The following is an 11,860-nucleotide window of genomic DNA, read 5'->3' as shown; positions in this document are numbered from 1 at the left end:
AAAAACATTAGGCTTTTTCAGCAGAAACCCCAATTACACCTAAGAAAACATATTGTGTACTGGTGATTTTACTTGTTGAGACGCCGATATTTACCTGGGAGAAATTATTATAATATACCACATTCAATTGTGTACATGTACAGTAATTTGAATAAAAAAAAATTAAAACAAAACAAACAACATAACATTGGTAACTGCTCTTCCTGTAACTGCCATCCATAACAACTAAGAACCACGCGCATGCGTCCTGTTGTTTTTCTTCTTGCTAAGCAACCAAGCTTGACTGGCAAATCCACCCATTGTGACGTTTTTGACTTGCAGCGCGGACGCCCAATAAAAAGAACGGTTGAAGTTCAAAGCGAAACACTAGCCAGTAGCAGTGCGCGAAGACAGTGGTGGGCGTTGTTACTGCGCTAGCAGGATTTGCCGAGCTAACACTTAGTGTCAGGTCAGCGGCGTCATAGGTTCAGTTTATTTGGAGTCAGCACGGAGGAACTATGGGGGTGAGGTAACTGGCAGGACTGGTTTGCTCTCGTACCCGACACGGACTCTTTTTAGAGCGTGGTAAAGAGTAACCACTGAATTGTCGAGTTGCCACCCTCCTGCGAGTGCAGAGCAGCGAAAAAGTGGATTGGGAGGCAGCGGAAGATAAAATAGGAGGAGGTTGGAGGATAATGGAGGACAAGAAAGAGGAGGGCGAGGCTGAGATCCAGGAACATGGACCCGAACACTGGTTCACTAAATGGGAGCGGCAGTGTCTGGCCGAGGCCGAGCAGGAGGGGCCACCTGAAGAGGAGGAGGAGGCCGCCGAGCAGAGTCAGCGGAAACTCTGGCATCTCTTTCAGAACTCTGCCACCGCCGTGGCGCAGCTTTACAAAGGTCAGAACCGGGAGTACCGATGTGTGGTAACGGGGCTAGGCTGAGGCCTACCTGTGTTCCTCGGAGGCTGGGGTTGGGAGATCCGCAGCCCCCACCTCACCCAGCAACAGAGCCAGAAAAACAAAATGGCGGAGGGTTCTACCCCCAGCGAATGCACCTATACCGGAGTATTTCCTATAGCCCCTCCCTCTAACCCCCAGTGTGTGCAGTGAGAGGGGCTAATGTAACCCTCTCTTACCCCCCCCCGGGGGGGGGGGGGGCGCATCCACTGTGTCTGGGGGGCGGGTACTGTGTACAGGATTGCAGCTCCTAGCGACATGACAGCTGTGTTTACTCCCAAAGTATCCCCCCGTTACCCCTGCAGGAAGGAGCAGGATTTCGCTCTGCTGGGGTAAAGGGTTGTTTTGCTAAAACAAAATGGCGTTACACCTCTCTATTGTGAGTAACGCGGTCCGTCCTTTCTCCTATTAACCGATCCTCCTCTCTCACTCCTCTGCCAAATGGGTGACTGATGCGACTTGTGTTGTGTCTGCTTGTGTTAGTCTGCTGTCTCCGAGCACCCACCCTCTTACAGGACTTAAAGAAGGGGACCGACCCGGATTATAAAAATGGCGAGCCAGAACATGGCCGTTCTGCACAGTGATAAATCTGCCTTTATTGGTATTTACATGTGGCTCACTATTTTTTCCTCTTACAGATCGCGTGTGTCAGCAGCAGGGACTGTCACTGTGGGTCCCCTTCCAAAACGCCGCAACAGCTGTCACCAATCTATATAAAGGTACGGCTTCATGTATTGTATATTCATATGGGGAGCTGTTCATATTTATCAATGAAGTGGCTTGACGTTTCTTTGTATCTCTTGGTTGCAACTAATAGATACAAACTGACAGTCCCTACAAAGTCTTATGTATGTATTAAATGTAGTAATTGGTAATTATTTTGGTGAGCATGCTTTTATATAACAATATTTCCTCTTCCCAGGTTGTTTTGTTTAATGGTGGGCTCTGTCTTGATAATATAGTAACATATTTTTCAAGATGTTTCAAAGATTTTATTTTTTTTGAAACAAAATTAACTGTCCTGTGATGGTCATTTTGGCAGAGCCATGACTCGTAGAAACATTTAAAACAAATGTAGCTTACTATTTTTCTGCTATATTGTGTATGGTGTTCTTTCACACAGTCTGTTTTTAATAGACCTGTTTTAGTTATGTTCAAACTGTACTTGGTTTTTGGGGCAAACGCTTGACCCACACTTATTTAGAATGCTAAATGTCATACAGTGGAAGTAGGGTTGCTGAGCTTAAAACTGGAACTATACCATCTTTATGTTGGCAGTAGGTAATTGGTAATCTGTGCATTCTAGTGGTCTGTTTTATATAACTGCAAGACCATGAAAATAATATTTTATAAGGGGTGTCTGCCTGTTTGCAATGAGACTGTGGGTCTTGTGCCTCTTGTATATCAGTGGATACATGGGTGCAAAGTTACTTGTTTACATTTAATTAGTAATGTTCACTTTTTTTTTCTTTTTTTTTTTTTAGTATAGTTGTCCACTCAAAAAAAAAAGTCTTTCTTGTGTTTTTATTGTAAATGTTTTTTTTTGCTAAAGAACTTATTTAGGCAGGTGTTTGCTCCGAGACACCTCTGCTGTTCAGGGATTAGATAAATTGGCCCTACTTATTCTGTGTTTCTCCAATGGCTAATTCTGCTACAGCAGTTGGCAGAACAGTATTGAAAATTCAGTGGCTCCTACATACAGATAATGGATTGGTTGAAAACACTAACTGACTTGTGCTCTTCACACATGACAAGTACTGATGTATTGCAAGAAATATCTAAAAACAAAATCAAGGTGCCTATACACATTGGATATTTTTATCCTAGTTCACAAATTGCAATATGCATGTGTCCATAGAGATTCCTGGTTAACAACTGAATAATCCCAACAGAGATGGTTGACCATGACCATACAGTCAGACTACGCTTTCTGTGCCCTGATTTAGTTAGAATGAGATGGTTTCAAATGGCTTAAGTTTTGAACTAACATTGGAAAAATAAATATGTATTTCATTGAATACTTCATTTTTAAACTTTAGTGGCATGACCAGTTTGTGTATTTGTGATCTGAAATTGTCACTGGTGGGTATAGCTTTTTATTTCTTAGTCCAGTGTATCTGGTTTTGTGTGGGTATGTATTACACCTGCGCAGTATATAGGCATGTCACAATATAGAACATGGTCTTGTCATGTTTGGAAGGGTAGAATTTGCAGGACATGTCAATTGCTACTTAGTCTTTCTGTTTAAAATTCTATTTCCAAATTATCAGTGACATAATCTTTGTTCTTTGGCTTACATGCCCTTCTGTTAATCCAGTGCTTTTGAATGGGCCTATGTTTCAAATGAGTAAATATTATTCCAGATTCGTTTTTGCTTTAGGTGAGTGCTGATAATGTGTGGTTTAATTCCTACATCTTTTTATAAACTGCAAAAGGCAGTTATAACTTTGAACAATGCATTTAATTGACAGAAGGACTTTAAATACCTCAGCATACTGTAATTTTCTTAATGAAATGCTGTGATTTCACAGATTGTATTCATCTGTATGAATTCAACCTATGCTGAACAGTACTGTTTAATCAGTGGACTACATGCCATTGATTTAGATCTTGACTTTTGTACTGCATCTGATTTGTTGAAGTTGCCCTTACTTCTGGGCACTTGGTTTCTGTTGTCTGTGGGCTACAAAAAAAATCTCTTGAAGCAAGTCAGACAGCGTAAATGTGGTTAAAAATAAAATGTTAAATTATGTAGTGAAGATATTTTGGTAACATTTGTTAAGTCTGCTCTGAAAAAACACCAAGAGGTAAATGTATGAATCTCCGGATTCTTCATCTCCGGCGTGTTCAGCCTCTTCAGCGCTTAAATTTAAAGCGGCGCTTCAGCGCCGCTTTAAATTTAAGCGCTGAAGAGGCTGAACACGCCGGAGATGAAGAATCCGGAGATTCATACATTTACCCCCAAGTTGGGCATTTATTTCTATGCCAATGCAACAATGTCTGCATGTGCTGGACATTTTTCTGCCCTGATGGAGCGGTTTTGGCATTTGGATAAATCTGGCATACAACTATAAACATTTGAGGTTAGTTCACTGGCAACCATCAGAAAAGCAACAAGTTAAAGAATGCTGGAGACATTTTTAACAAGTATAAACTATTTAGCAGCGGGTATATTGGTTGGGTGATACACATACTTTACAAATGTTAATAGTGGTTGGACTAACCTTTGATTTGAAGGTATCACAATGGCATGTGTTGTACAGTCAGTATTTAAGGTAAGATGGATCTTAAACTTTCTTAACTTCCTGGTTTAGTTTTCATTCCTAACACTTGTGATACCTTCAAATGCTAATTAAGCAGCTTATTGATACATTGTAACTTTGCACATGTCGTTCTGGCACACAGTGCTGCCATAGCTTTTGCGGCAACCACCAAACTTCACAGAAAAGATATGTCCTATCTATAGCTCCACCCACATGATCCAGTGCAAATTATTTTTAGTTTTTAAATCTTGGTAGTAGACATTAGTGCACTGTTTAAAATGTGTTGCTTATCAGTCTGAGTTGAAACAATGTGCAAGGTTTGATTTATTTATATAAAATTCTTCTGATCTTAACCTTAAATAGGAACTTGTAATAGAAATGCAAATGTATTAAAATTGGTTCTAGAGTATATTCCTTGATGTGGATATTCTAGTAATGCTGTCTGAATCTAAACAATGTTGAATATTTGTTACTTGTTGTGACTGTTTTTACATAGCAGAGTGAGTCATGTTGAAGAAATTGAAAGTCATGGGACAAGCATATCCAGGCACTGAGCCACTAAGTTGACTAGCTTTGTAAAATACAAAGCAGGCAGGTTTAGTTAAAAATTTTAACCGTTATTAGAATTTTACTATTTCATAAGGGAAACCACTTTCCAAGCAAGCATACCCAGTATTGATAAATGCTTGAGATTTTGGCATCTGAATTACGATACTTACGCTTTAAAAGCACGCTATGGAATGATCATCTTGAATATTGAGGATTAATGTTCTAGAAAGTTCCCTGTTGAGTTTTTGTTTCATTTACAGAAGGCCTCCTAATTTATGTAGCATTTCCTGTAGCACCTGAATGTGGCACAGTTGATGACTTGTTGAGCAGATATATGTTCATTATAAATGACCCAGTCTGTTCTGGAAACTTGACAACTCCACAAATAAATGAAGGTGGCCAACCTTATCAACGAGAAACCAGCTGGTACCCTATATAATGGATTTAAGTTAGTCAGGAGAAGGTTATTGCCTGGCACCAATACAGATGGACAGACAGTACCTGCTAAAACTACCGACTCAAGTCTGGTAGCTTGGGGTTTGTAACTGGTAATCCATGCACTTTTATTTATTTTCTTTGCAGTACAAATATACAGGTGTTGCAGCCAATGAAAATGCTATTTGGTTTTTGGCCAAGCACAGTCCCTATATTGTATGGGAAATCTCTGTACACATCCATATTTGTCATAGGTTATTCAGTGATGTCACTGGGGATTCTCATAACAGAAAGTAAGTCTGGGAAGTTACATGAAGGGCTTGTCATGCAAGGCAGTACTAGGTTTATGCAGAAAGTATTTGCCATATAGTGTGGCTCTATTAGAACTGCATATGCAAGAGAACTGTAAATGCTTTTTCTTTATACTGGCCATAGACTTGATTCAGACCCAAGTACATATCAATATACTTGGAAGAACTAAATTACTTTTTTGGGCAACTTACTTTGGTTTGTTGCATGAAAGAATCTTTAGCGATAATTAAGAAACGGGTTACTGCCTACCCCACTCCTCTATTTAATGTCCATAAAATAAAACTGGGTACAGACTGCTGAAAATCCCGATGATCATGCAGACTCATAGCACCTGCACAATTTACTTTCAGATTTGTGTTTTGTTTTTTTTTTCTTAACCATCTGCTGAAAAGATTGCGATTCTGTACACTCCACAGATATCTTCCTACACTCATGAGTGCATAAACACTTCCACATCTGCCTGACTTCATTCCAGCTTTGATCGTGATTTTTAGTAAATTTATAAAACCAAATAGACAGATACAATGTGCTTTTGTATAATAAAACATGATCATGGGAGCGTATATCTTGTAATATCTGATCAAATATTAGTTTATGGTGTGGTCCGCGTGATAATTGTGTTAGTGTGTACCCAGTTCAAGACTGTTTATTACAATGGTACTGAAAAAAAGCCCTAGGTGTCTTAAAGTAAATATCGATTTTTGCTTTGGAACATTGATGCAGGTTTCTTTCCATAGCAACGTTGGGAAACTAATCTCTCCATTTGGGGGGGGGTTTCCTTCCCTCCAGTTCTCTGAATTCTAAATTTCATGTGATATTAAATGCACCTACAAATATGGCAGCATGGTTGGCTAAGTGGTTAGCACTTCTGTCTCACAGCACTGGGGTCATGAGTTCAATTCCCAGCCATGGGCTTATTTGTGTGGAGTTTGTATGTTCTCCCCGTGTCTGCGTGGGTTTCCTCCAGATGCTCTGGTTTCCTCCCACTTTAAAAACATACTAGTAGGTTAATTGGCTGCTGTCAAATTGACCCTAGTCTGAGTGTGTGTGTTTGGAGCTTAAAATCTAAATTTCCTATGGGGCAGTGACTGATGTGAGTTGTCTATACAGCGCTGCGGAATTAGTGGTGCTATATAAGTAACTGATGATATGCATTCAAATCATTTTATGTTAATTAACTTTTACCTTTTATATTGCAGAAAGTGTGGATTCACATCAGCTGAGCTTTGATCTAGGAATTCAGATTGGTTATCAGCGACGCAATAAGGATGTCTTGGCCTGGGTAAAAAAGCGCCGAAGAACAATTCGCAGAGAGGATTTGATCAGCTTTCTATGTGGCAAAATTCCCCCTCCAAGAAACTCGCGTGCGCCCCCAAGACTAACTGTTGTATCCCCCAACCGAGCTTCTCCGTCAGAAACTGGCACATCTGTAGAGACTGATTTGGAGCCCTTCCGAGAAGCGATAGCTCTCCATGGTAACCTTAAACTTTCAGTTAATATATCTCTACTAACGCCATCTTTATAAATTCCATTCCTAACACTCTTACTACTTTTTATTTGTGATGCAAGAATGTTTTGAAATATTTTATTTTTTAATACTGAAATATGTGGGTTCTTTTGTAACAAGTATCTGATTTTTTAAATCTGCCTCCTAAAATTATCATCTTAATGTGGTGCATATATGAATATACATTAAGATGTGCTTACCTTTTACTATGGTCTTAAGAATTTTAGGTAATTTGCTATATTCCACTCGCCGAATGATGTGGTGTCCTGTCTGCTGCAGCTACTGCATAATGTGGCTGCGCAGTGGCAGTTTGAAGCTGCTTTCAACAGAACTGAAGGGATATCCTGGTATTGGAGACTGGGTATCCTGGAGGTCATTTTTAGATTGTCAGTTTTCAATGTGTGGTATTGCATAGAAACATCTGTGATCTCCCCATTTGAGATGCTGAAGTGATAAGCTGCTTGAAGACACCTGGTAAGTGTTTTTATTCACCCCTTCCCAGAGGCATGGCTCTGGCAGCTTTTTTGTTTGTAGGTTTTTTTTTTAATTTACAAAGTAGGCCATACATATGTATTAACAATGTTTTACCCTGGGGTGACTGTCGCTCTTCTCTTGAATTTTTATTTTCACAAGTATTACAATTACATTAAGACTTTTTCATTGCTGCAAAGTAATACGTTGGTCTGGACCTGCTAGTAATGAGGCAGACTTATGTATGATGTCTGAGACTGCAACCTACGTTATTTAAAAATGCTTGCTCACTTTTTTGCTGCCAATGTCGGGTTTGTTTTTTCTTGTTTGTAAAGGATACCATACACTTGTTTTGTGGTATAACATTTAATCTGCTTTTGTAGGCATCAAAATGGTTTGTTCAATGCATGGTTCAATCATTAAATATCTGTATTTGCTTTTAGCTGAGGTGTACAACCTGTAGTATGGATCTCAGAATCTGTCTTTGGGATTCGTTGATTCGAAAACATGCATAATATTCTACTGTATGCCATCCCTTTTTGGAGTCACGGAATAACACAGGTCACTTTTTTTTTTGTTAGGTGGAGAGCTAAAGCAGAGCTAACTTGGATTTATTGTATATATGAATAAATTACAACCGTGCTCATTTAACACAAGCCACTTAATGCTTGTAGAATTATAAATTGAACACCATATGGTAAAATCTGGTCATTGTCAATGAAGAGATCCTATAGTGGTCAAAATGAAGTAAAGTTGAACACTTGTATGGTGTAGTGCTGTGTAAGTTCATAATTTGGTGAACTCTATTACAGTGACCTTTTTGTAGAGTGGTCATGTCAATATTTCCTAGTGATTTCATAGACTGCATTTTTTATGAATACTTGTTCAAAGTCTTCACTTTTCCCACATTTATTAAATTGCGTACAATATTACAAGACTACCAAAATGGTTAAATAATTGATGGTAAAAGTCGTTTAGGTCGGTGATAACATGCAACGATAAAGTTGATGCATAGTAATGGATAGAGTACCTATAGACACTGTTATAGTATGACACTTAATAGAAATCTTTTCCTGGCAGTGTCTCGGGTGTCCCTAGCAGAAAGGCAGATAGGATTATATAAGGGGTATTTTTATCTGATTCCAGCAGCGGTGGAGCTACATACTCTTTGATAGAATGCAGATTTACAACTGGTTGGACTTATTTACAACCTGTTAAGTTTGACTGTACATGAACTTGGGATATGATTCGTGGAACATTTGGGTACTATAGTAACAAATCTTGTTAAATACGTAACCCTTCTAATTGATCTCTTGGAAAGAGTTAATGAAGAAGAATATATTTCCTGTTTTGCTGCTATCTTGCTTCTAGATATGGTATCTGCTCATTCTTGATCTATCCTTTTGTGGGCAGCCTTTCTGATGCTGGACTCAAACACCAGTACATGTAGTACAGATGGAGGAAAGTGCTTTGAGAATCTTGCATCTTATGTAAATTGTTATACAAATATTAAGCAACACTTTAAAGTTTAGCGTGTTCCTCTTTTATGTCTAATTTGGAAATGTAATACACGTCCGCTGCCCTTATCAATCTGTGCATGTAAATACTATTTTGAGAGTGTTCATGTGACTGGTTAACAGAATTCTGTTCACAATTCACACTTTTTTACTTGCTAACATTCTGGTATCTTAAGATTAAAGGCTGTTCATTTAATATTTTAATTTGGTTGGTATATTTCAATACAGCCTTGCAGTAAGCATCCTTTAGTGCACTATACATGTGAGTTAAATTCCCTCTTGTGACCTTCCCTGCAATGATCCACTTGCCACTACTCTGCATATGACCTAAAGGTTCATGTAAAATGGACTATGGCAGGGCTCGGCAACCTTTTTCTGTCAGTGTGCCAGAAAAAATATTTTCAAGCCCAGGAGTGCCAGTTGTATATGTGTGTATGTGATATTATGCCTCATATTTACTCTCTGGAGACTCCGGACGCACATCCAGACACCATTCGTTCCACAAGGGAACCATGGAGCTGCTTTATTAAAACAGCCGAAGATTATCAAAATGGAACTGTTGCATTTCGTCTATCTTTGGCTGCTTTTGTAAGGCAGCTGCAGAGCTTTGGAGTGCCAGAAAGAAGTGGTCGAAGTGCCACATCTGACACGCGTGCCAGGGGTTGCCTACCCCTGGACCATGGGGTCAATTTGTTAAAGTAGTGCTTTGCCATGCAATATGCAGTGATGCATGGTGAACCCCTGCTGCTGACTGCCGGAGCTACTTGGGGAGCCCGGTGAAGATCCCCCTGCTATATAAGGTGTTGTATGTTTTCCCTGGCAACCTAATGCTTGCTGCCTGTGAATGCCAAACCTGAACTGCGCATGTGCAGCTAAAGTTTGCGCATAAGAGATTTGACCCAGCTGGGGGATCATGCAAATCCATTTTCTCTTCAGTGGAACTCAGAGATGGTTACGAACTACTTCAGCTCAGGATGGTGGTTTGCTGTGTAAAGCAATGCTTTTTGCTGGTTAGAACTCTGTGGGGACTGCAACTCAAATAATTTACTGAGGACTGAGGTAACCTGTACAAAGTAGAGCGAAATCTGCACCTTCATAAACTGTGCAATGGCTGTTTTTATATATATTTTTTTTTTTTTTTTTTTTTTTTTTAGGACTGATCTCACTGTAGGTTACTACTCCCACCATGTGCTATGGGAAGATCTGATCTCTGGCTGAATTTGCTGGGAGGCCTTCTCCTGGGGAGATTGGATACACTCAATGTTATCCATTTCTAAAGCTTTTTCACTTTAAAGTGGTGGTCTTCAAGTTGTTTTGAAATTGGGCTTTATATAACTACTTTTAGAATGAAGAGCAATTGCTTTTCTTAGGTCATAGCAAATCTGTTCTCCACAAACCAGAATGTTCTGGATTGAACTTTATATATAATCTTTTAAATTATTCATGTTTATATTCATATTTTTGTGACCATTATTTACAATATACACACCCTTTACCAAATGCAATCACTGGGGGTTGTGATCCAATAAACTTGTTAAATAGTCTGATGCTATTTTTAAAACCTCTATTAATGGCAGGTATATTGTTTTAGAACTATATCTGAAACAAGTACTGAGTGATTTCAATTAACTGAAGACCTCTTAACTTTCAAAGGGTACCTGTTTGGTTGTGTGTTTGGAGAGCATTGTGGTTGAGCATGCTTATTTTAAAATGAGGCCTGCAATTTTGGTGTAGCTTATAAGGTTTCTGAAGCTGTGGATAGCCAACATTTGTTGCTTTCTATTCAGAATACTCAAGTCCTTTTCGCCTTTGCCTCAGTGCTTTGTAAAGCAGCACATGGTCATATTGCTCTTTATTGGTCAAAACCATGTGCTGCTTAGTAAACCAACTTTACATTGCAATAAACTATTTTTGTTTTGTTAATTGCAGGTCTGAGTGGAGCAATGGCTGGCATAAGTGTCCGCTCAAGTACTCCAGGCTCACCCACTCATGTTAGCGGCAGTTCCAATACTAGCCGTAGGAGAAATGGACTTCATGATGTCGATTTGAACACTTTCATATCAGAAGAAATGGCACTCCACTTGGACAATGGCAATAGAAAGCGTACTTCAGCACAGTGTGGTGATGTCATTACAGACTCCCCAACCCATAAACGCAATCGAATGATCTAAATCTGCAAAAATTTGAACACCCACCATGCTGCTTGAAAGCCACTTGATCCTCGACATTGTGTAGTATTTGGCAAGATCATCATAGGTCAACATCTATCCATTAAATGCTAAAGTGACCTTACCTGTATTTGCAAAGGGAATAAGTCAGTTATATAAAAATAAACATTATTTCTTCCCTTTTTTCATTCTTTTTAGGTTTTCTTTTCTTTATAAGTACCCCTTACTGCTGTGTTTGTTTGTTTTTTTGCATCACTTATATTACCATTTAGAAGTTGCCTAAAACATAACTTGGTGCAATTCAATTCTCTTTTCTACAGGCTTCCATCTGTTTTCTTTCACCTGGCTACCAGTGTACAGGTCCCCCTTTTTTTTTTTTTTTTTTTTTAACAAAAACCAAGTTGATTCTGGTGATTTATGTGCAGAGGTGATATGATGGTCATGCAATTAATACTTAACGATGACTTATTATAAGGATCTTTATTGGATTCACTTTGTGTTTTAGTGCTCTGACGTACAAATATTAAAACTTCTCCCAAATTACTCTCCATAGGCTTTTAAATTTGTCAGGTTAGGCACATGTATGCACTTATTTACATGCTGGTTGTATCCATGTAAGGTAAATGTAAACTGTATAAGCCACACTAAACTATAAAGTACCCCATGGAATACTTTCTGTAAGCTTTGTATTTCCTTTAAA

At 38.9% G+C, this 11,860-nt stretch overlaps 1 protein-coding gene across 1 annotated transcript; it reads left to right on the top strand.

Moving 5' to 3' along the window:
• The first annotated feature begins 379 nt into the window (after positions 1-379).
• On the top strand, positions 380-11,544 carry HAPSTR1 (HUWE1 associated protein modifying stress responses). The gene is made up of 4 exons (XM_075179826.1): positions 380-879; positions 1,577-1,657; positions 6,697-6,972; positions 10,922-11,544. The coding sequence occupies exons 1-4, from the start codon at positions 675-677 to the stop codon at positions 11,161-11,163; spliced, it is 804 nt and encodes a 267-aa protein (XP_075035927.1). The 5' UTR covers positions 380-674; the 3' UTR covers positions 11,164-11,544.
• The last annotated feature ends 316 nt before the right edge of the window (positions 11,545-11,860 follow it).

The sequence above is a fragment of the Mixophyes fleayi genome, chromosome 7 (genome assembly GCF_038048845.1).
Source record: "Mixophyes fleayi isolate aMixFle1 chromosome 7, aMixFle1.hap1, whole genome shotgun sequence".
Classification (NCBI taxonomy): Eukaryota; Metazoa; Chordata; class Amphibia; order Anura; family Limnodynastidae; genus Mixophyes; species Mixophyes fleayi.
Note: the sequence above shows the minus strand (reverse complement) of the source record. Positions and strands in the feature narration are given on the sequence as shown.